The sequence below is a fragment of the Coenobita brevimanus genome, chromosome 78 (genome assembly GCF_032717465.1).
Source record: "Coenobita brevimanus isolate Jiangsu-jjx chromosome 78, ASM3271746v2, whole genome shotgun sequence".
Taxonomy (NCBI): Eukaryota; Metazoa; Arthropoda; class Malacostraca; order Decapoda; family Coenobitidae; genus Coenobita; species Coenobita brevimanus.
In genome coordinates this window covers 2698918-2725454 of record NC_137031.1, presented here as the reverse complement: position 1 = coordinate 2725454, position 26537 = coordinate 2698918, and the positions used below count along the sequence as shown (strand labels likewise).

The following is a 26537-nucleotide window of genomic DNA, read 5'->3' as shown; positions in this document are numbered from 1 at the left end:
GTTCTGTCTGTGTGTCTCCACATTCCATATATCTCTCTCAAATGCAGTGAATGCTCTGTATGAGTGCATTCCATATGCATGGATTCATTGTACATGGCAACCAGAAATTCAGACAGGAATTCAATGTCTCTCTATCTATCTATTGCCAGACGCCATAATCCCGTAAGGGGTGGCCATTTGACTTTGAGTTAGTTGTTTTACGGGGAGGGGCACTAACCCTCCACCAACCCACATGTTGACACGTAGGGAGTACGTATGGTTTGGTTATATGGTTACCACCCAGCGTTGTAAATGGTTTCCTGGCAATGCACAGAAATAATAGTGTAAAGTGCATAGTTCCCTACTAGACGTGATCACCAAGGAAACATGACATTTTAAACCATGTGCACATTGATATCACTGCCACGTGTTTGCTCCCACAATCTTCCATGCCCCTCCACCATATGTTACCATATATGCTATGCCTTGACTAACTAGTTCTGTCACGTTGCACAGTCCTGCCTCATTTGGCAGTGGTGTTAACTTGTGTGTGTGTGTGTGTGTGTGTGTGTGTGTGTGTGTGTGTGTGTGTGTGTGTGTGTGTATTTACCTAGATGTATTTACCTAGTTGTGGTATACAGGTAATGAGCTACGCTCGTGGGGTCCCGTCTCTGTTTCTCATCAAGTAAAATTTTGCTTTAAACTCGTTTAAGTCTTTGGACTGGACGATCTGTTTGTCCAGTTATTCCACAGGTCTGTGCATCTATAAGGAAAATTATATTTCTTGATATCCTTCAAGCAGCTTGGCTTCTTCAGTTTCATTCCATGTCCTCTTTTTACTCTCATATCCCATACAGACACATCTGTGTCAGTTTTATCTACTCCCATCATGGCCCTGAACACTGCAATCATGTTGCCCCCCTCTCTCCTTTCCTCTAAGGAAGGCAGATCCAGCTTTTCCAGCCTCTCTCTGTACGACAGATCTTGAAGGCTGGGGACTATTTTAATTGCTGTTCTTTGTATTCTCTCAGTCTTGTTTATATCTTTCTTTTTGTGTGGGGACCACACTACTGCTGCATATTCTAACCTGGGGCAGATCATGGCCACTATCAGAGGCGCACCCAGGGGGGGACCCACTGGGCCTGGGCCCCCCCCTAAGCTCTCTGGATCCTTTTAAAAATGTATATATATTTATTTCGATAACAGCAAAACATGAAAAATTGGCAAGTACAAACAAAGACTCAGAGTGTGTATTGACATTTCGCCTCGTGGCTTCCTCAGGCTCAGAATACAACTGCTGAATATACACCACATTTCCTGTATATATATATAGCAAAAGGCAGTGGGGATGTGAGGGGTGAGGTATTGGCTAGGGGTGGTAAGGGGAATAGGTAGGGTAAGGAAGGTGAGGTCCAGGGGAAAGGGATTACAAATCACGGCACAAAGACGGAGAGAAACAAGGGACAGGTGAAGTGGAAAGTCCTTAGGGAGAGGGAAGGAATGTTGGGTAAGGAAATAGAGGTCACATGGGGAAAGTGATTGGCAATCCCAACTCAGGTGTGTGTGTGTGTGTGTGTGTGTATGTATGTATTTACCTATTTGTAGTATACAGGAATTGAGCAATGCTCGTGTTGTCCTGTCTCCATATCCACATTTATCAAGTCTACCTTTACACACATGAATGTTTTTCTCATGCACCACCTCTTTGTCTAAGTCGTTCCAAATATTTAAGAATATACCTAATTGTGATATACACGGAATGTACTATGCTCGTGGGTTTCCGTCGCTGTTTCTCAATAAGTCGAATTTAACTTTAAACTCGTTTAAGTTTTTAGACTGGACGATCTCTTTGTCCAGGCTATTCCATAAGTCTATACTTCTGTAAGGAAAGCTATATTTCTTGATATCCTTCAAGCAGCTTGACTTTTTCAATTTCATTCCATGTCCTCTTGTTGCTCTCTTATCCCATACAAACAGATCTTCTTTGTCAATTTTATCTACTCCCACCATGGTCCTGAACATCGCAATCATGTCTCCCCTCTTTCTCCTTTCCTCTAACGAAGGCAAATCCAGTTTTTCCAGCCTCTCTCTGTATGACAGGTCTGTCAGACTGGGGACCATCTTGGTTGCTGTTCTTTGTATTCTCTCAATCTTGTTTATATCTTTCTTTTTGTGTTTGGACCACACTACCGCTGCATATTCTAACCTGGGGCGGATCATGGCCACTATCAATTTTTTCATCATTTCCTCATCCATATAATGAAATGCTACTCTTATGTTAGTCAAGAGCTTATAAGTCTCTCCAACTATCTTGTTAATGTGCTTTTCTGGTGACAAACTATCTTGGACCAGCACTCCCAAATCTTTCTCTTCTCTCCTTTTTGTGATTAATTCATTACCCAAAAAATAATTCAGTGATGGTCTCCTGGTACTTTTACCCATTTCCAATATTTTACATTTCTTTACATTAAATTTCATTTCCCACGTCCGGCTCCAATTGTGTATCCTATCCAAATCCTCCTGCAGTATTTTACAATCCTCCTCAACCTCTATCTTCCTCAAGATCTTTACATCATCAGCAAACAGACTCGCATAACTGTTCACTCCATCTACCATATCATTTACGTAAATCAGGAACATTACTAGCGCCAACACTGAGCCTTGAGGGACTCCACTTGTTACTTCCCTCCATCCAGACATCTTTTCCTTTATTACTGTCCTCATTTGTCTGTCTCTCAAAAAGTCTCTCATCCATTCCAGAAGTTTCCCCTTTAGTCCTCCTATATATTCTAGTTTCCACATTAGTCTCTTATGAGGTACCTTGTCAAAGGCCTTCTCTAAGTCTAAGTACACACAATCCACCCAACCATCTCTCTCCTGTACCACATCAATCGCTCTTGAGTAAAAGCTCAACAAGTTTGAAACACATGACCTTCCACTTCTGAATCCAAACTGACATTCAGCCAAAATATTCATCTCTTCCAGATATTTTATCCATCTGTCTTTCAGGATTCTCTCACACAATTTTGCGACCATGCTGGTTAGAGACACTGGTCTATAATTCAGGGGTTCTTCCCTGTTTCCTCCCTTGTAAATTGGTACCACATTTGCCCTCTTCCATTCTTTTGGCACTTTCCCCTCTTCCAGTGAGCATACAATTAAGCTGTGAATTTTATCCGCCAGTTGTTCTCTGCATTCCTTCAGTACCCAATTAGAAATTCCATCAGGTCCTGGGGCTTTCCTTACATCTTGAGTTTCCAGTAATTTATACACTTCCTGCACCTCCACTTTTATATCTTTCATCACCGGAACATTTCTAATCACTCCCTCCCCTTCCACAAGCTCCTTTTCTTTAGTGAAAACTGACTGGAAACGTTTGTTCGTTATTTCTGCTTGCATTGCCGCATCCTTAAAGACCTCTCCATCTACTTTCAGCTTGGTGATTCCTTCCTTTTGTTTCAGTTTGCCATTAACAAATCTATAAAACAGTTTGGGTTCATCCTTGCATTTGTCAATTATACCTTTTTCAAAATTCCTTTCTTCTTCCCTACGTATTCTTGTGTATTCGTTTCTTGTTCTTTTATATTCTTCCTTTGTTCTGTCGTTACCTCTCTTTCTCCAATTGTTCCACGCCTTATCTCTCTTTTTTTTTGGCTATCATACACCTTCTGTTAAACCACTCCTTTTTCCTGTTTTCTTTCCCTCTTACTCTTGGTACAAATTTTTCCACTCCCAAATTATAGAGGTCTAGAAAGATATCCCACTTCCTCTGTATCTCTCTTGTTTCTCTGAATTTTCTCCAATCCGCATTTTCAAAAAAGTTTCTCAATCCTGTAAAATTTGCTTTGCCAAAGTTGTATCTTCCCTGTCTATGAAGCTCGTCTCTTGGCTCGACGTTTCCTATTAACATCTGGAACTCAATGACCACGTGATCACTTTTTCCCAAAGGACAGAGATATTCCAATGATTCTACTACATCGGGTTCTTTGGTGAACAGTAAATCTAACCTTGCTGGTGTGTCCTCACCTCGAAACCGTGTCTCTTCTTTGACCCACTGCGTCATCACATTATTCATTATTATATTTAATAACATAGTACCCCACGAATCCTCGCCGCCTCCCGAGTACCATTCCTCCCAGTTCACCTCTTTACAATTAAAGTCACCCACCAAAATTATATTATTGCTTTTCTCAATTATTTTTTGCAAGTAGCTAGCCATGTGTGTGTGTGTGTGTGTGTGTGTGTATTTACCTATTTGTAGTATACAGGAATTGAGCAATGCTCGTGTTGTCCTGTCTCCATATCCACATTTATCAAGTCTACCTTTACACACATGAATGTTTTTCTCTTGCACCACCTCTTTGGCTAAGTCGTTCCAAATATTTAAGTATTTACCTAATATACCTAAGTGTGATATACACGGAATGTACTATGCTTGTGGGTTATCGCTGTTTCTCAATAAGTCAAATTTGGCTTTAAACTCGTTTAAGTTTTTAGACTGGACAATCTCTTTGTTCAGGCTATTCCATAAGTCTATACTTCTGTAAGGAAAGCTATATTTCTTGATATCCTTCAAGCAGCTTGACTTTTTCAATTTCATTCCGTGTCCTATTGTTGCTCTCTTATCCCATACAAACAGATCTTCTTTGTCAATTTTATCTACTTCCACCATGGTCCTGAACACTGCAATCATGTCTCCCCTCTTTCTCCTTTCCTCTAAGGAAGGCAAATCCAGTTTTTCCAGCCTCTCTCCTTTCCTCTAAGGAAGGCAAATCCAGTTTTTCCAGCCTCTCTCTGTATGACAGGTCTGTCAGACTGGGGACCATCTTGGTTGCTGTTCTTTGTATTCTCTCAATCTTGTTTATATCTTTCTTTTTGTGTGGGGACCACACTACCGCTGCATATTCTAACCTGGAGCGGATCATTGCCACTGTCAATTTTTTCATCATTTCGTCATCCATATAATGAAATGCTACTCTTATGTTAGTCAAGAGCTTATAAGTCTCTCCAACTATCTTGTTAATGTGCTTTTCTGGTGACAGACTATCTTGGACCAGCACTCCCAAATCTTTCTCTTCTCTCCTTTTTGTGATTAATTCATTACCCAATAAATAATTCAGTGATGGCCTCCTGGTACTTTTACCCATTTCCAATATTTTACATTTCTTTACATTAAATTTCATTTCCCACGTCCGGCTCCAATTGTGTATCCTATCCAAATCCTCCTGCAGTATTTTACAATCCTCCTCAACCTCTACCTTCCTCAAGATCTTTACATCATCAGCAAACAGACTTGCATAACTGTTCACTCCATCTACCATATCATTTACGTAAATCAGGAACATTACTGGCGCCAACACCGAGCCTTGAGGGACTCCACTTGTTACTTCCCTCCATCCAGACATCCTATCCTTTATTACTGTCCTCATTTGTCTGTCTCTCAAAAAGTCTCTCATCCATTCCAGAAGTTTCCCCTTCAGTCCTCCTATATATTCTAGTTTCCACATTAGTCTTTTATGAGGTACCTTGTCAAAGGCCTTCTCTAAGTCTAAGTACACACAATCCACCCAACCATCTCTCTCCTGTACTACGTCAATCGCTCTTGAGTAAAAGCTCAACAAGTTAGAAACACATGACCTTCCACTTCTGAATCCAAACTGACATTCAGCCAAAATATTCATCTCTTCCAGATATTTTATCCATCTGTCTTTCAGGATTCTCTCACACAATTTTGTGACCATGCTGGTTAGAGACACTGGTCTATAATTCAGGGGTTCTTCCCTGTTTCCTCCCTTGTAAATTGGTACCACATTTGCCCTCTTCCATTCTTGTGGCACGTTCCCCTCTTCCAGTGAGCATACGATTAAACTGTGAATTTTATCCGCCAGTTGTTCTCTGCATTCCTTCAGTACCCAATTAGAAATTCCATCAGGTCCTGGGGCTTTCCTTACATCTTGAGTTTCCAGTAATTTATACACTTCCTGTACATCCACTTTTACGAGTATATCTTTTATCACCGGAACATTTCTAATCACTCCCTCCCCTTCCACAAGCTCCTTTTCTTTAGTGAAAACTGACTGGAAACGTTTGTTCATTATTTCTGCTTGCATTGCCGCATCCTTAAAGACCTCTCCTTCTACTTTCAGTTTGGTGATTCCTTCCTTTTGTTTCAGTTTGCTATTAACAAATCTATAAAACAGTTTGGGTTCATCCTTGCATTTGTCTATTATACCTTTTTCAAAATTCCTTTCTTCTTCTCTACGTATTCTTGTGTATTCATTTCTTGTTCTTTTATATTCTTCCTTTATTCTGTTGTTACCTCTCTTTCTCCAATTGTTCCATGCCTTATCTCTCTCTTTTTTTGCTGTCATACACCTTCTATTAAACCACTCCTTTTTCCTGTTTTCTTTCCCTCTTACTCTTGGTACAAATTTTTCCCCTCCCAAATTATAGAGGTCTAGAAAGATATCCCACTTCTTCTGTATCTCTCTTGTTTCTCTGAATTTTCTCCAATCCGCATTTTCAAAAAAGTTTCTCAGTCCTGTAAAATTTGCTTTCCCAAAGTTGTATCTTCCCTGTCTATGAAGCTCGTCTCTTGGCTCGACGTTCCCTATTAACATCCGGAACTCAATGACCACATGATCACTTTTTCCTAAAGGACAGAGATATTTCAATGATTCTATTACATCGGGTTCATTGGTGAACAGTAAATCTAACCTTGCTGGTGTGTCCTCACCTCGAAACCGTGTCTCTTCTTTGACCCATTGCGTCATCACATTATTCATTATTATATTTAATAACATAGTGCCCCATGAATCCTCGCTGCCTCCCGAGTACCATTCCTCCCAGTTCACCTCTTTACAGTTAAAGTCACCCACTAAAATTGTATTATTGCTTTTCTCAATTATTTTTTGCAAATAGCTAGCCATATCTGACAACATCTCATGGTATTAGTCATCCTTCCATGCTATCGTCTTTGGGGGAACATACACTACCGCCATATCTCCCTTAATATTCTCTCCAGTTTCTAATTTCATATATATCACTTCAGCCCAGCCTTCTCCCATTTCCACAGTATCTACATTTATGTTGTTCTTCACTGCTATCATCACTCCTCCTCCCTTTTTTTCTTTCCTGTCTTTTCTCCACAGTTTGTATTTACCATCTCCCAAATGAACATCAATATCTTCTCTTAATTTGGTCTCCACAAAGCACATGACATCAGGTTCATGTTCTCTCAAGAAATCGTTAATTTCGATCCTTGTCGATATGAAACCATCAACATTAGTATATATCACCTTCAAATTATTTTTGACATTTTTAACACCCTCTTCTCTCCTACTCTCTATCTGTACCACTTCCTCAACTCCTGATCTTTCACAGCCATCCCTCTTAGTTTCCTTCACTTCTATTTCCTTAAATACCACTTCCTTACTTTCATATCCAATACTCTCCAAAAAAAAGTATTACATTCTTCCTCTGTCCTCTTATCATTTTTTCCCTTTACTTCTTCCTTTAATGATTTTAAATCTTCTCTTTCTTCTTCATTCAGATCTTTTCTTATTATAATATTTTCCATCCCCACCTCTTTGCTTAATTTCCAAGTCACTTTAAGTATCTCATTTATTACACTTTCTGATGTAAACTTGACTCTCACTGGTCTTGTTTCCCCTTTCTTATAAGGTGTGTGTGTGTGTGTGTGTGTGTGTGTGTGTGTGTGTGTGTGTGTGTGTGTGTGTGTGTGTGTGTAGACTTAAAAAGATGCAAATGTCTGGAGGAAGCTGTTATAGTATGTTCCAATACCATTGAACAGAACAGCAGATCTTATCACCTATCGGATCCTGTGGCCAAATACATTGTCAATAGGATAGCTTCCTCACACCACCCCCCCTGAACTCAAAACATCATCCCTCCTGCCTTCCTATCCATCCCCATCCCCTCTCTTCACCCAGCTTCTTGCCCACATACACAACATTTGCACACACACACACACACACACACACACACACACACACACACACACACACACACACACACACACACACACACAAACCTGAGCTGGGATTGGCAATCCCTTTCCCATTGTGACCTCTATTTCCTTACCCAACATTCCTTCCCTCTCCCTAAGGACTTCCCACTTCACCTGTCCCTTGTTTCTTTCCGTCTTTGTGCCGTGATTAGATATCTGGACAGAATAGGGTTGAGACTGATTGGCTTGTTCTTTGTTACTTTGTTAAAACAATAAATATAAACAAAAGTTTATTTAAATAACTGACTACCCACCAAATAATCTATCAGTCTATCAGTATACATACATATCTCTCTCTCTCTCTCTCTCTCTCTCTCTCTCTCTCTCTCTCTAACATATATATATATACAACTTAGAGCTATAAAACTTATATGTAAACTTCAGGAAACTGGCAAATGGGGGCCCCCCCCTTAGAAAATTCCTGGGTACGCCCCTGACCACCTTCAGTTTTTTCATCATCTCGTCATCCATGTAGGCTAATGAGATGCTACTCTTACGTTAGTCAAGAGTTTATACGTCTCTCTGTCTTGTTAATGTGTTTTTCAGGTGGCAAACTATCCTGGACCAGCACTCCTAAATCTTTCTCTTCTCTCACTTTTGTGATTGGTTCATTACCTATCAAATAATGCAGTGATGGCCTTTTGGTACGTTTACCCATTTCCAATATTTTACATTTTTTTGCATTAAATTTCCCACATCCAGCTCCAATCATGTATCCTATCCATATCCACCTGCTGCATTTTACAGTCTTCCTCAACTTCTACTTTCCTCAAGATCTTTGCATCATCAGCGAACAGACTTGCATAACTGTTCATTCCATCTACCATATCATTTACGTAAATAAGGAACATTACTGGCGCTAACACTGAGCCCTGTGGGACTCCACTTGTTACTTCCCTCCATCCAGACATCTTGTCCTTTATTACTGTCCTCATTTCTCTGTCTCTCAAAGAGTCTCATCCACTCCAGGAGGTATCCCTTTAGTCCACCTATATGCTCCAGTTTCCACAATAGTCACTTATGGGGTACCTTGTCGAAAGCTTTCTCCAAATCTAAATACACACAATCCATCCAACCATTTCTCTCCTTTAGCACGTCTGTCGCTCTTGAATAAAAGCTCAACAAGTTGGAAACACATGACCTTCACTTCTGAATCCAAACTGACTTTCAGCCAAAATGTTCATCTCTTCCGGATATTTAATCCCTCTCTCTTTTAGGATTCTCTCACACAATTTTGCGACCATACTGGTCAGGGACAATGGTCTATAATTCAGGGGTTCTTCCTTGTTTCCTCCCTTATAAGTTGATACCACATTTGCCCTCTTCCATTCCCGAGGCACTTTCCCTGCTTCCAGAGAACACACAATTGAACCGTGAATCTTATCCTCCAGTTGTTCTCAGCATTCCTTCAGTATCCAATTACAGATTCCATCCAGTCCTGGGGCTTTCATTACATCTTGAGTTTCCAGTAATTTATACACTTCCAGCACTTCCACTTTTATATATTGTATCACTACATTTCTAGTCATTCCCTCCTCCACAAAATCCCTTTCATTAGTGAAAATTGATTGGAAACATTTGTTCATTATTTCAGCTTGCATTGCCGCATCTTTAAAGACCTCTTGTTCTACTTTCAGTGTAGTGATTCCTTACTTTTGTTTAAATTTGCCATTAACAAATCTATAAAACAATTTGGGTTATTCCTTACATTTGTCAATTATACCTTTTTCAAAGGTCCTTTCCTCCTCTCTCCGTAATCTTGTATATTCATTTCTAGTTCTTTTGTATTCGTCCTTGTTCTGTTATTACCTCTCTTTCTCCAGTTGTTCCATGCCATGTCCCTCTTTTTTTGCTGTCATACACTGTCTATTAAACCACTCTTTTTTTTTTTCCTGTTTTCTTTCCCACTTACTCTTGGCACATATTTTTCCACTCTGAATTATAGAGGTCTAGAAAGATATCCCACTTCGTTTGTATCACTCTTGTTTCTCTGAATTTTCTCCAGTCCGCATTTTCAAAAAATTTTCTCAATTCTGTAAAGTTTGCTTTCCCAAAGTTGTATCTTCCCTGCCTACAAAGCTTGTCTCTTGGCACCACATTCCCTATTATCATCTGGAACTCAGTGACCACATGATCACATTTTCCAGTAGGACACAGATATTTCAAAGATTCATTTACATCAGGTTCATTGGTTAGCAGTAAATCAAATCTTGCTGATGTGTCATCACCTCGGAATCATGTCTCTTCTTTGACCCACTGTGTCATTACATTATTCATTCCTATATTTATGAGTATAGTGCCTCACAAGTCTTCACTGCCTCCTGGGTCCCATTCTTCCCAGTTCACCACTTTACAATTAAAATCACCCGTTAGAATGACTGTATATTGTTGTTGTTCTCAATCACTTTCTGTACATAACTATCCACGTCTGACAACATCCCCTGGTATTCTTCGTCATTCCATGCTTTTGTCTTAGGGGGAACATATACTACATGCTGCACATATTTCTACATATACTACATGCTGCTACATGCAGCACATGTTTCTTCTGTGAATATCCTGCACACACCTTCCACGTCCCCAATCTGCTCTAATTCATATTTGGCCAATCGTTCCTCCTCTTCTTTCTTATATTCTGCCTTTTTCTCATCCTCTTGTAACCTTTCCACTCTCCTTGCATATCTTCGTTGGAGAAGCCCGCAAATTCCCCCTCACCAGTTGTAAACAGAGAACGGTCCCTCTCTGCCATGATGTAACAACACGGAAACTTTTATTTCCACCGTATCTTGTACTCTTTATGACTGAAACCTGCATTTTTTTTCTTTCTTTCTTTTTTCTTTTTTTTTTTTTTTTACTAATGTCCGACGGGACCACCACTCACACATTCACATAATCACAATAGGCTGGTCTCCTTCTTACTGTAGATTCAGCAATTATTTCCCTGCGACACAGGAAGAGCTCCATTTCTGTCGGCGACCTGTGTGTGTGTGTGTGTGTGTGTGTGTGTGTGTGTGTGTGTGTGTGCATGTGTGTGTGTGTGTGTGTGTGTGTGTGTGTGTGTGTGTGTGTGTGTGTGTGTGTGTGTGTGTGTGCACGCACGCGCACTGCGCATCTGTATATATACATGCATGATTGTCTAAGACCAAGCTTAATAAAAATACTGCACTATAATTTTTTCGTAGAGACATGTTGAAGAGGAGAAAAAAGTGATGGTGGATCCACAAGAAGAGAAATGTGACTGTGTTGGACCACCTGACCGTTTGAGCAACCTTCGTCCTGTAAAGTTCTATGTCCCTCCTGCTGAGACTTCCCTACAACAACACTACCGCCAGCAGCGTATGGACACAAACAACTGGAACCACCGATTTTGGGCTGAGCATAATGCCAAATATAAAAAGGTTAGCATATTTCAGTTTTCATGTTTACACCACACCAGGTGCTGATGAGCCTATACATGGTGGAACTCTACCCCCAGGGTGAAGTAGCTGTGACCCATGCAGAAGCCAAACCTTTTCACATTTACCTGCACCTAGTTGTGGGAAGGACCTTGGTCCAACTATGGTGAGGCACTGTCTACCACAAGGAGATGCGGGATCTCTAAACCGCGTGTGTACTGTACTATAACCTGAAGGATGGTCCCACAGGAGCAGTTGCTTACCTGTCATTGACTGGTCTTCATGGCCTGGCGAACTTGGGTTAAACAAGAACAACGTTATACCAGTTCCTTCCCCCCCCCCCTCCCCCACTTATATCTGTTCAGTATTGCATGTTTACTTTATAAATATATTTTGTGTTTTCTTAATCATCATCACATCCATTATCTCTGATACCTTGTTTCTACCTGAGAACCCACCAAACAGGGGATGGTTGTGGCAGAATCATTAGGCTACTTTATCCTTGTATGCTTTACTTACTCAGTTATTTCCTTTTCATTTCTTTCATTTGTTCCTTTTTTATATAACTGTTATAATTCTGACTCAGATATTATGAGGAAAAGTTTTGTATTTTTGTTTCAAAGCTACTTCATTTAGCCAAACCTGTGTACTAAGCCCATCCGTCATTCTTACCCCAACTTTGTATGTTACCCCAAGTTCAGTCAGAGCTCCAAAACAGACCTCTGCAACATGAAACACGTGACTCTGCAAATGCTTATATAGTAAAACCTCTATATAACAGACTTCAATAGACCGGAATTTGTTTTTATCAGACTCGAGGAGTTACCGGACTAATTTCCTGTATATCGGAAAAAGTCTGGTAAAACCAGAAGCAGTCCGGACTGCCTGACCACTTAAGCCATGTTCACCACAATAAGATAAATAAAATACATGCCTATCAGTGTACAGTACAGTATTATTATATATACTGTATATTATCTATCTATCTATCACCAGACGCCATAATCCCGTAAGGGGTGGCCATTGACTTTGAGTTATTTGTTTTACAGGGAGGGGCACTAATCCTCCACCAACCCACTTGTTGACACGTAGGATTTGGTTATGTGGTTACCACCCAGCGTTGTAAATGGTTTCTTGGCTTACAGGAAACCATTTGGCTTGTCACTTAGTGTAAAGCCACCTGTAGATGAAAGAAAAGCAATAAGAAGTGACAGGAAAGATGGGAGAAATAGGAAGAGAGGAGGGCAGGCACAGAAAAAAAAAAAAAGATAAAGGCTAAGGAAGAAGTAGGCAGCGCAACATCAAGTGAGTGGATGATGGTCACCACCACCTACCACTATAAATTTATTATACCATGTGATTATTGTAGTGTAGTTATAATACAGTACAATACCGCAATAGTAGTCAAAACAGTTTAAAAACTGTTGGTGCGATCCGATACCGGTATATCGGAAAAAGTCCAGGTTAGGATGGGGAAGTCTGAATGTCGCTTTTATTGGAATTTTGCATTTTTCGGAATGGCTTGTGCCCCAATTAGTCCGTTTTAGTGAGGTCTTACTGTATGTACTTGTTTGATACATTTCACTGTAAATTTTCACATACCCATAACTTCAATTGACCAGACATAGGGAAAAAAATCACCCAGATTATAGCAGACTGGATTGCCAGAGCATATGAGTTTATGCAAATTTTTGCCATTCTTGAGAGTTTTTTCTTAATGACCCAGATTATTGTTTTCCCTCATCTTTCCTCTGTGTGGATGGCAGGGCATCTTCAAAAGAACTAAGATGGTTCAGAATGGAAAGCATCATAAAGGAAGTAGGGTACTTTAGAAAGGAGATGGAGATGGGTTGGACATGTTCAGAGGATGGACCGTGAAGAGATGAAGAATTGGATATCATTAATTCCTGGCAGACTTGTATTTGTGTTTTTCTTTTGTTGAATTTTTAATGCTTTGCATCTTTCACATTTGAGCAGTTCACAGAAGTTTTTAACTTTTTTTAGACTGATAATCTATCTATCTATTGCCAGACGCCATAATCCCGTAAGGGGTGGCCATTTGACTTTGAGTTATTTGTTTTTACGGGGAGGGGCACTAACCCTCCATCAACCCACTTGTTGACACATAGGGAGCACGTATGGTTTGGTTATATGGTTACCACCAGCGTTGTAAATGGTTTCTTGGCTTACAGGAAACCATTTGGCTTGTCACTCAATGTAAAGCCACCTGTAAAGGAAAGAAAAACAATAAGAAGTGACAGGAAAGATGGGAGAAATATAATCATATATCAAATATTTGAAAGAACCAGTATTCATCCCAACATTTACACCAGGCACAATTGTTTATCATTGTGTAGGCGAGTATCTCATTTGCACTTTTTTCATAATCATGTGCACCAATGAGAAATAGGGGCATGGAAAAAGTTGAGAGGCAGAAGAGAGAGTTATATGTAGAAAGAAAGAGAAGGGTTTTAAAAAGATTAGTAAGAGAGAGAGTAAGAAGAGAGTGGATGAGGAATTTGGAAGGAATTTGAGTGTAAAGTGGAGGGACCGTAAGAAACTGTTCTGGAAAGAGGTGAAGAGAGTAAGACAGGGTGGAAGTGAAGTTAGCAGGGGAGTGAAAGATAAAAATGGTAGATTACTAGTGGAGAAAGGAGAAAAAGTGAGCAGATGGAGAGAACACTTTAAGGAATTGTTGAACATACAGTAGAGGATGGAAGTGATGCGAGTATAAGTGGCTGGGGAATGGCTGGGAGAAGGAGGGAGGTGAGAAGACAGGAAGAAATCAGTAGGATAGAAGTTGTGGAAGCAATGAAGAAAGTTATATTGGGGAAAGCCCCAGGAATTGATGGAGTGTGTGGTGAAATGTTGAAGCATGGGGGAGAGATAGTAGAATGGATGTGGAAGATGTGCAGATTGGCCTGGGAGGAAGATAGAGTCGCAGAGGATTGGAAGTCAGGTATAATTATTCCCTTGTACAAAGGAAAAGGGGAAAAAAAGTGTGTGGTAATCATAGGGGCATTTGTCTTAGTATAATAGGACAAGTGTATGGTAGGATACTTATTGACAGAGTTAGGGAAATAACAGAGGAATTAGTTGGAGAAGAACAGGGAGGCTCTAGGAAGGGAAGAGGTTGTGTAGATCAGATATTCATTCTTAGATCTTTAGTGGAAAAGTTTCTAGAGAAGGGAAAGAAGTTGTATGCGGCTTTCATGGATTTGAAGAAAGCTTATGACAGGGTGGATAGACAAGGATTATAGAAAGTATTAAGAATATATGGAGTAGATGGGAAGTTGTTGAATGCTGTGAAGAGTATGCATGATGGTGCTAAGGCTGCAGTCCGTGTGGATGGTGAACTGAGTTAATTTTTCTCTTTGAAGGTTAGGTTGAAACAGGGATGTGTCATGTCTCCATGGTTGTTAAATCTGTACATGGATTGGGTAATAAAAGAGGTACAGGGTAGGGTAGTGGATGTTGGAGTGGCCCTGATGGGAGAGGATAGTGTTTGGAAACTCCCTGTACTGTTGTTTGCAGTTGATACTGTGTTGTTGAGTGAAGACGAAGGGGAGCTCCAAGGCTTGGTGGATGAGTTTGGGAGAGTGTGTAAGAAACGGAATCTAAAGGTGAATGTAGGGAAGAGTAAAGTTATGGTTTTTGAGAGGGATGAAGTCAGTGAATGTACAGCGAGGTTGGATGGGTGAAGTCAGTGAATGTACAGTGAGGTTGGATGGCGAGGAATTGGAAAATGTGAGTACGTTTAAGTACTTGGGTAGTGTGATGGGTAAGGATGGAGGTTTGGAGGGTGAAGTGCTTGAAAGGGTACAGCAGGGAAGAAAGGTTGCTGGTTCCTTGAAAGCAGTGATAAGAAACAGGGAAGTGAGCATGGAAGTGAAAAAGTTACTACATGACAGTATTGTGATACCAACTCTAACGTATGGAAGTGAAGCTTGGACTTTGTTGGAAAGGCACAAGTCAAGAGTGAGAGCAATGGAAATGAGTTACTTAAGAGGAGCCTGTGGAGTCACATGGAGAGACATCCTGATAAATGAGGATATAACAGAGCGTTGTGGTGTGGATGTGGATGTGATAGGAAGCGTTAGGAGGAATACACTGAGGTGGTTTGGCTGTGTGGAGAGGATGGAAGTTGAAAAACTGACAAAGAGAGTGTATGTGAGTGAGGTGGAGGGGGGGAGAGGGAGGAGGAGGCCGAGGATGAGATGGAGGGATGGAGTGGAGAGGTATATGAGAGAGGGGGGTATGAGTTGGGAGCAGGGCAGTGAAATGGCGGGGGACAGGGCGACGTGGAGGCAATTTGTTTGTGGCCACCAAACGGGATTGAGGCATCTGGCAATAGATAGATAGAATAGATGAAAGTCAAATCCTGAAGAATATGACCCTCACAGCCCTCATTCTGATTCTCAGTGTGGATGATATAGTGAACCGTGTTTCATACTATGATCCAGGACAATATCAGATGCTGTCATATGGTCTAGGTTGATTATTATTGATGCGCTACAACATATTATACATGTAAAAGAGTATGTACAAGAGTAAATATACAAGAGTATATGTATACAAGAGTATGGTGTGAGAGAGGGTAGTACCACATTGTGGGATTTAGTGAGTGACTGAGAGTGTAGTAAGCTGAGTGTGTGTGTTGAGTTTGTGCTTTTAGTATGGTTAATCTCTTCTGGGAGTTAAGTCACTTGACAGCTGGTGGTGGATTTAACTACCTGAGGGAGTTCGAGCACATTGCTGTAATTCATACAATATTTAAAGATTCTAATACTGATACACAGAATAACAGAATACAATATACATGCAAGTAGGGGGCAAATATGTAAAATGAACGGTAGGCATTGAACATGGATATATGGGTAGCATATACATGAGGTAGAGGAAAGAAAATGAGAAAAAATGTGTGCACCGATAGTTAAACAGTAGGGGCACATACAGTATGGTTATACCTTGCCTATCATGTAGAGTACTGGGGAGGCTTGGTAGAATTGGGCAGTATGACTACAAGTGCATTGAATATGACCATCTGGGTTGAATGACTCTGCACCTATGTTGGTGGGAGGTGGTGGTGGTGGTGGTGGGGGGGGGGTGGAGGTTGGCCTTCCGTGGGAAGTGGAAAGGGGTTACTGTGGATGGGGCAGGAAAGGGTGGTAGTGAAGGCCATTTGTCATCATCTGCTGTAGATGGGGTGATGGGCTGGAGATGTGTAGGTGCGGGTAGTTGTGTTGTGCTGGTGCAGGGAGTGGTGTTGGGTGGCAGTGTGTGTGTGTTTGGGGGTGTTGGTGAGGTAAGTAAGGATAGAGCATGATGAGCAGTTTGGATGATAGGAACTGTGTGTGGTACACTGAGAAGGAGGGAAGGACTGGGTGGGTGGTGAGGAATGTGAGGTATGAGGGTGTCTGGGTAGTGTAGGTGCAGTGGCAGATGGAGAGGTAGATTTGAGTGTGGGTGGGTGAGTGTCACTGGGTAAGGAAGGAAGAGGCATTGGAGGCATAGGAGTGGTAGCAGTTGGAACTGAGGGTGGTGCTGTGCTGAAGGAATTGTTACTAATACTGGGGTCCGGGGAATAGGGGTAAACTGTTGTGATGGTGGGGGAGAAGGGGGATGGGGTGTTTAAGTAGGGGAGAGGGGCTTGATGTTGGTGCATTGGGTTGATGCAGGGAGGTGTGCTGGCTTGCTTCTGTTGCTGGAGATTGTGTGTGGTTGGTCTTTCCTGTCAATCTTGACCCACTTTGGCCTGTGTGACAGGTCACAAATAGGCCCCATGTGGAGACAATCTAATGGGCTCCTCTATGCATCTTGCGAAACAAAGACAAACTCCATCAACCCATTCTGGGGTGGAAGATGAGTGTAGTGGTTTGGTGGAGGTCATGGGTGTGTGGATGGTAGGGCAATCATCACATGCTGCATGACAGGGAGGGAGGAAGGAAAGAGGTGGTGTGGCGGTGGCATCAGTGCTGAACAGCCCTGATAGGTGGAGGTCCTCTCTGTATATCATTTAAGCTGGGGAGTGCTGGGTGTCCTCTTTCTTTATGGAGTGAAAGGTTAAGAGGACAATTGGTAGGACATCCACACAGTGAGCTGGGTGTGCTTAGGCTTTGAGTGCCTCCTTCAGTCGCCTGTGGAATCATTCCACGACTTCGTTGTTTTGAGGGTGATAGGCGGTAGTGCGGTGTCAAGTTGTGTAAAGAAACTGCATCATATCTTGCCAGGTGTATGATTCAAGTTTACACCATGGTCTGTAATGTCTGTATGGAAGGACACCAAACCTGGCAACCCAACCTGCCATGAAGTGGTAAACCGTGCATTCTGCCGTGCTGTCCTGCATGGTAATGGCTTCCACTCATTTGGTTAGTCAATCATTGCAGGGGAGTACTGTATGTACCTTCCACTCCGGTAGGATGGTGGTGACCTGACTATGTCAGCGTGGATTGTGTGGAAACATTGGGTGGGGTTGGGGATTTCATCTATAGGAGACCTGACATGCTGGTGGATTTTTTATGTTCGGCTGCTGACATATTGATGGGCCCATCACTTGATCTTCTTCCTTATACCTGGCCATACAACCTGTTTGCGGATGAGATGCTGGGTGGCAGGAATCCCGGTGTGCCAGGAGTGTGGATGCAATGGAAGTACTGCTGGTGGAACTGTGGTGGACTATATGGGTGCGGTTGGCCACAGGATACATCATACCAGAGCGTATGTGGGGAGCTGAGGAGAGGGGATTGCAGGAGCTGAAGGGCAGTAGTGTTGTGTCCTAAAGATACCAACTCCTCATTTATCTGTCTCTTGTGTGTGTGCAAGGGTGGTGTAGTTGGCAGGGGTGGTGAATGGTGGTGTGGATGGGGTGGTATGTGACACTGCCCTGATTGCTTCCCCCTTGGTCGTGCTGCCCCTTGCTTTTGCCACCATGCCATGGGAAAGGGCATCTAGCACACATTGTTGCCAAGTTAGAGGTTTTCCTGCCAAATCTGGAGGTTTTATTTGTAAGCTAGCTGGTAAAATTTTGATTTAGCGGCTAGTGGGAAATCTAGCAGGATTGCATACTCATCTGACGGTTTGCTAGAGGGATGGAAAGGATATGTTTGTCGTGCATTTTCACAAATTCAATCAATAAAATTAATGAACTAGTAATCAGTCTGCCTCCCACTTGTAAATATGTATGTACGTTACACTGCTGCCTACGTTCAGTTTACATTCATTGGTTCATGTTCACGTCTATTTCCTGTCATTTTGTTCATACTGAGCGTCGGCGAGTCGGCTGCACAACCAAAACTGTAGAGCAAACTGACTCAACGGGGGCATAAATTACTTCCCCCAGTGAGTCAGTTTACAGTTTTGATTGTGATGGATGTGCTGTTGCTTTCAATATTCCTGGAACACATCTTCATTTATCGAGGTCTGGAAATCACATGTACTCTCATTTTAAATGTAGTGATGACTAAATACAGCACAGAATAATAAATAATTCCCATGTTTAATTTACCGTACAAATGGAATACCCTGTTGTATAGCCAGATCTCGATACTGACCAATGTGTTTGAGGAAAAATGAAGGCAGTAGTACCTTTATTATTCTTGGTGTAATTAGGTTAATTGTAATCGAATTATGAAACAATTAACTCATCATTAGTTTCTCAAACTCTGTGAATTATCGTTTTCATAGTATTTCTTGTATAATAGACAATATTTTAAAATCTAGCTAGTTTATGCCCAAATCTAGTGGTTTCGGGGGTCCAGTCTAGCAATGTCTTTAAGTTTTTCATCCTTGGAAGAATCTAAGAAGTGGGAAGATTATTTAAGGACATATCCAGCCCCTCCAATCTGAAAAATCTCTTGTAAGCATTAAAAAATAGTCTGCATACATCCTTTAGTTTTAAGGGGCAGTAGTATTAGTATATTCAAACCTCAAGTAACATGGTATTTATAGACTTAACATGGACTGCGGTACTCTAAACTGTGTTACTCAAACAATATACTTGCATGTATATTTGCACAACTCAGTCTGGCCACTTTCCAAAAATCCCACTTTTACCCCTTCTGCCCACCTACCCCACATAACCTTGACTGACACCCACCATCATGTACTCTCTCTAACAACATAACACATAACAATTAAAGAACATTAATATAGCGGTAATAAAAGTTACGCTGTGTATAGGTTTGATGATGTTGCGTATCTCACTGGCACTCTCCCCCCACCCCACATCACCGATGTTGTCATGGCTAAGGGTCAGTGACCTCTGTCACCACTTACAAACACAAAAATAAGCACCACAATAATGTGGCTAGACCTTGGTAATTACACGAGGGGTTAAGTGGGAATGGGACCAGAGCTGCTATTTTTCTGTTGTGTGTTATGACATCACATTCTGCAATGATGTCCTCTGCCCAATTTTATTAAGAATTATTATTAATACAAATTAGTAAGTTACATTGCAACATTGTATTAAAAAAATCATCAGCTGCATTGAGACATTACCATTTCTAAATAATATTGAAAACTGGCAGGAATAAATTGAACGATTTCTTCTCATGTTTTTGTTGAGAGAAAAGACAGTGTTCCAATGAACATTATGTAATTACTGTAGAAAGTAGTTTGATACATTATGTTAATAACATACTATAATACATAATTGTGACATAAAAATGCTGGGAAAGTGAAGCTGGTGTGCGTAAGAAACAAAAATGCCACTATTTTTACCTACTGTAAGCATTTGTGAAGCCATAATATAACATGCATGATATATTAAGCTGTTATGAGGAGGTGTAGGATTGGATGATAAATGAATGAGTGAATGCAACAAGTGGTGTGGATATTATTACTGTATGTCTCTATCTATCTATTGCCAGACGCCTCAATCCCGTTTGGGGTGGCCACAAACAAATTGCCTCCAAGTCGCCCTGTCCCCCGTCATTTCACTGCTATGCGCCCAACTCACACACCCCTTTCTCATATACCTCTCCATCTCATCCTCGGCCTCCCCCTCCCTCTTCCCCCTTCCACCTCACTCACATACACTCTCTTCGTCAGTCTTTCACCCTCCATCCTCTCCACATGGCCAAACCACCTCAGTGTGTTCCTCATAACGCATCCTATCACATCCACATCCACACCACAATGCTTCTTTATATCCTCATTCGTCAGCCTGTCTCTCCATGTGACTCCACAGGCTCCTCTTAAATAACTCATTTCCACTGCTCTCACTCTTGACTTGTGTCCTTCCAACAACGTCCAAGCTTCACTTCCATACGTTAGAGTTGGTTTCGCAATACTGTCATGTAGTAACTTTTTCACTTCCATGCTCACTTCCATGTTTCTTATCACTGCTTTCAAAGAACCAGCAACCTTTCTTCCCTGCTGTACCCTTTCAAGCACTTCACCCTCCAAACCTCCATCCTTACTCATCACACTACCCAAGTACTTAAACGTACTCACATTGTCCAATTCCTCACCATCCAATTCATGGCAGTCATGCAATTTGGATTGCTCGTGTACTGGAACTGTTAGTTACCCCATAACACTCAAAGCAAGTAATGTCCTGTAACCAAATGATAGAGATAATGTGTACAGGCAAGCCATTTATTATCATCTAGCAGTATCAAATGTTGTTTACAGTAAAAGGATGTGGTAGGTGGAGGCACTCACCATCCACTCACTCGAAGTAGTGCTGCTCTCAGTTGTCTGCATTTTCCTCTCATCCATCGTTCTTTCCTTCCATCCTCTTCTGTCTTCCTCTGCTTCATTCATTCCTCATCCTTCTGCCTACGGATGACTTTACACTCCCTCTTCTGTCTTTCTTTTCTTCATTCTTTCCTCTTCCTTCTGCCTGTGGGTGACTCTGCACTGAGTGACAAGCCAAGTGGTTTCCTGTACACCAGGAAACCATTTACTATGCTGGATGGTAACCGTATAACCAAATTTTGGCGCCTGGTGGTTTAGTGGGTAATTACGGCGCTCCAATCGGATTGAGCCAGTGAAGGTTTATGTCCAAGGGGTGATTGGGATTTATTGCTCACATAATGCCTCTCAGGGATGAGTGAGGCTAGTCACTCTCATCTTAAATGTCAGGACCAACTTGCCTAGCCCCTGGCTTCTACGCTTCTCATGGGGCAGTGTAGGATTGGACAATGGATGGATGGATGGAAAATAAAGGTCAGTAGCTGTAGGACCTGCCAGGATATGTTGTGCAATGGCTTATAATCATCCAGACAGAGCTTCATATACAGCATAGCAGGTTAGACTCTGCACTCTGCCATGGTACAGGCTGGAATGATCTAGAATGGCAACCCTTTCATCAACAGCTAATGGTACATTATCCACACCCACTATATCATACATTTCAGTTACGGTGATGATTAAAAATATGCAAAAGCATATCATACTTTGTTTACATTTATTACCATACACATTCAACCCGTACACAGGACCTCATAAGAATATTCAGAATTTTTCTGACTCCCTGGAGGAATGAAGTCATGGCATTCTGACATCGACTTAATTTTTTCTGAGCTAGCAAATGATATCCTATTAAATGGTAGCACTGAGTGGGACTGTGGGAGACAAACTGAGCCAACTATGTGCGATGGGAGCTGAGTGGACTAGCTGGTCACAGCGAGCCAGACGTTTGATGTCAGTATGCAGGAAAGTACCCTGTAATTTTGAGACAAGTCTTGTGATATTTGAGGTCTGTCCTCGAGTTGGTGACCACATTACTCAAGGTTTAAGTGTACAGTATTTGCAACCCCAGGTTCATCTGAGCGTGAACCCGGTAGATTGCAAGCCAAAACTGCGCTTCATCTGCAGTTCACCATCCTCCTCTTGGGGGATAGGGAGGGAATTGAGGGATATATTGTATATCTGGGGCAGTTACACTGCCTGGTCATATTGGTGCCACCATGTGAATGTGTCCCTATCCTTCACCAAATATTTTATGTGCTGGAGGTGGGGCTGGAGCTAGCTCTGTGGCTAGGGTGAGAAGTGGTTGGAAGAAGTTCAGGGAGCTGTTGCCTCTCCTGACACAGAGAGGGCTCTCCCTATGTGCTAAGGGATTTTTGTATGCAACATATGTTAGAGTGTAATACTGTATGGTAGTGAGACCTGGGCAGTAAAGGAAGAGGATAATCACAAACTCAAACGTACAGAAATGACAATGATTAGGTGGATGTGCAGCGCATCCCTGCGTGCAAAGCCTGGGAGGGGCTGGGTTTACGATGGAGGAGTTGAGAGGTATTGTACTAGTACGCTCTGCGATCCAGACTTTAGCGTGGTCAAAAGGGGCTAAACCAAGTCACAGGTGATGACCACTGCATGCTGGAACGGTCGGGAACTCTGATTGACGGAGACTCTCTCCCACTAGCGGCCTCTTCGGTTGCGTTTGTTACGTTTCGAGTGGCCAAGTCAAGAGTGGTAGCATGCCAAAATGACGGGGATCAGTCTCCACTCAGCCGATCTAAGCCCGACCTTCGCGATTTCCCAAAAAGCTCCTGGGTTACGCATAAACAAGCCACTAGATCAGCTCTGTACCACCAGTTCTCAAGGTTATGCAAACAATAAAGTTCGAGTGAGAGGAAATGTGTATTAACAAGACCAAAAAAAGATAGAAGTCTTCTCATCTACTAGCCTTACAGAATAATCCTGAATCAGTTGGCATGTCATTCAACGAATATATGGCCCTAATATCAAATTCCACAAAACTTAGCTCCCATGTCCCAGGTTCAGTCCAATGTAGCACTCCATAATCGTCCCTCTGAGCTCATAGTTCACTGGTCCGGTCTTCTAATATTCTTGACCTTGACTTCCACACTGGGACCTTGACCTCCACAATGGAACTTTGACTTCCACACTTGGACTCTGACTCCCTCACTGGGACCTATCTATCTATCTATCTATTGCCAGACGCCGCAATCCCGTTTGGGGTGGCCACAAACAAATCACCTCCAAGTCGCCCTGTCCCCCGCCATTTCACTGCCCTGCTCCCAACTCACACACCCCCTCTCTCATATACCTCTCCACCCCATCCCTCCATCTCATCCTCGGCCTCCCTCTTCCTCTTCCCCCCTCCACCTCACTCACATACACTCTCTTCGTCAGTCTTTCACCCTCCATCCTCTCCACATGGCCAAACCACCTCAGTGTGTTCCTCATAACGCTTTCTGTCACATCCACATCCACACCACAACGCTAGAAATTAATATGTACAATGAATAACTATTCTCCCTAATGCAGGTAACCCCTTCAGGTAATCAAGATAGTCTCATAATAAAGAAACATGAGTTACAACACTTGGCATATCAGTTAGAAACAGAATAACACATGGCACTACAGACACATAGATCTGCTTAAAATAATACATATTGTAGGGATAACATAGAAAAAAAGTACTATAACTGATAAGTATGAATAACCCGACTCTAACCATGAAAAACATAATTGAGTCGATATCATTGTGCCTTACAAAGTAACTACGTGAACATTAACTCACAACTAACCATCCCTAATAAGTACTGAATTGCAAAGTCATCCCAAAACATATATAAATAATTTACAGTTCCAGGGCACCTGATATTTGGCCCACAAAAATTATGCATTTATCTGAGGCTCAGACAAAACTCTGTTGCTAGCTTTCTTGTATTCCAGTTACACACAAAATAATAATACAGTACATCCCCCTAGTACGCTTCTATATGGGTGGCAGAGGACAACGCAAACTAGGAATTCACGTACTGTGAATACATAAACTTATGGGAAAAATTACATATGGGCAGCACCTCCCTTCATGGGCAACCCTTCAGACACCTTTCAGACCTATTTATGGTAATATACAGGGAAACTTTCTAAGACATATTACCTAAGATAAAGTAAACCTACAAGATTATGGCTTTACTAGGTAAATCATTGGTGGTAGGTGGTGGCAACCATCATCCACTCACTTGATGTAGTGCTACCTACTTCTTCCTTAGCCTTTATCATTCTTTTTCAGTGCCTGCCCTCCTCTCTTCCTATATCTCCCTTCCAGTCACTTCTTATTGCTCATCTTTCCTTTACAGGTGGCTTTACATTGAGTGACAAGCCAAATGGTTTCCTGTAAGCCAAGAAACCACTTACAACGCTGGGTGGTAACCATAGAACCAACCCATACGTGCCCCCTACGTGTCAGCAAGTGGGTTGGTGGAGGGTTAGTGCCCCTCCCCGTAAAACCAATAACTCAAAGGCAAATGGCCACCCTTTATGGGATTATGGCATCTGGCAATAGATAGATAGATAGATAGATAGGATTTTGAATGATGATGACCAGGGATTGAATTACTCCTGACACTAGTGCTGACTACAAATTTCTTTTTCAGATGAAAGAAGAATTTATCAAGGAACGTCTTGAAGAAAAATATGGGTCAGATACCAAGGAACGCAAAATGCTCTCTGCTGATGAAATGTCAGAGTTTTATAAAAAGTTTTTAGAGGATCACAAACATGCTCATAGTCAATACAATAGGGAGTGGTACAAAAGGAATATTTATAATTTATTGTTATCCATCAGGGTGTGGGTAGAAAAAATTCTTCATGCTGTTAAGTGATATTTTCTGTATATCTGTACTGCTAGTCATAAAATGTGTATTTAACCCATTCTGTATAGTGATTTTTATTTTTTATTTATTTGTTTTTTTTACAAATGTCTTTATTCAAACGAGCGAGAGTGTCATAGTTGTTTTGCCCATAAATTCTTTACTACATATAATGTATCTGTTTGGAGTAAATATAAAAACAAACGTGTTATCATAGTTTCTGATGCCTTGCCCCATACAGGGAAGCCCTAGAAGGTGGATGGCCATGACAGAACTGTCCAAGGTTACCTTATCTTCACATGCCTTATGTGTCTGAATATATATACAGTATATATATACTGTATATATATTATCATCATCATCATCATCATCATCCAGACCTACTTTCCCACCCAAGGGCAGGTTGAGGAGTAGCAACGTCCAGACAGCACAAACTTGCCCAAATCAAATAGGCCACACTTCCATTCACTCATCATACAAGCCCCCGGAATCCTGGCTTTACCGGATACGTCAAAAACATTCACCACATTCTGCAGCTTCACACAAACGTATCCGACTGAGTCAGTCCGGACACTGCCACGTTAAAAAGGGGTGCCAAAATCCCTGATCATGCACTTCTCCTCCCGACATTCATCCATCCAGCTCGATCTCTTGTCAGTTCATTAGCCTCACCGACATCCAACCCTCTCTTCCTCAGACACTCATCCACCATATCTCTCCATCATTTTCTTGGCCTACCTCTCCTCCTTCGTCCTTCAGATTAACTCAGGTATACCTTTTTCACCATTCTCTTGTTATTCATTCTCTCCACATGACCATACCATCTCAGGACATTCTCTTCAATTCTGGTGTCCACCGACCTCCTTGCTCCACACCTTTCACGAACCACATTATTTCGTGTCCTATCCACCTTCTGTACTCCACATACATTCCTCAGCAGTCCCATCTCCACTGCTCTTACTCTTGACTTTTCATTTTCATGCCACACCATAGTCTCACACCCATATGTTAAAGTTGGCACTAACACTTCCTCACGTAGGCCTCATGCAGCTGCAACACTCAAGCCTCTGTTTCTTATCAAAGCCTTCATTGCACCAGCTACTTTTCTTCTTTGTGTCACTCTACTTTCAACTTCTTTTGCACATTTTCCTCTCCTTTCTATCACTGTACCCAAGTATTTGAACTCTCTCACCAATTCCAGTCTCTCTCCATTCACTGTGACATCACACTGGGAGTCACCATCTCTCTCAATAACCATCACTTTACTCTTTTCTGCATTTACTCCTAAGGCACGATGCTCACAGACATCAGCAAAACTCTGCATTAGCCTACCAAGTTCTTGTCCGGTACTTGCAAGCAGTACTGCATCATCGACATACAATAAATTTGAGATATTCCATCTATCACCATTCATTACCAACGCCTTACCTCTTTCCATTACTCGTGTTTTTACTTCTCTCATCACCCCATCCATATATATACTGAACAACCATGGGAACATCACACAACCTTGTCGCATGCCCACACTGATCATGAACCATTCACTTAGATGCC

General features: G+C 41.8%; 1 protein-coding gene across 3 annotated transcripts in view; it reads left to right on the top strand.

Moving 5' to 3' along the window:
* The window catches only part of Coa8 (Cytochrome c oxidase assembly factor 8), a 54490-nt gene extending 29362 nt beyond the window's left edge, over positions 1-25128 (top strand). For all 3 annotated transcript variants that reach the window (XM_080279309.1, XM_080279311.1, XM_080279310.1), the window contains 2 exons: positions 11191-11406; positions 24768-25128. In XM_080279309.1, the coding sequence (XP_080135435.1) occupies positions 11191-11406; positions 24768-24995 (444 nt within the window). In that variant the 3' untranslated portion in view covers positions 24996-25128. The remainder of the gene's footprint in view (positions 1-11190; positions 11407-24767) is intronic.
* Positions 25129-26537: the final 1409 nt, after the last annotated feature.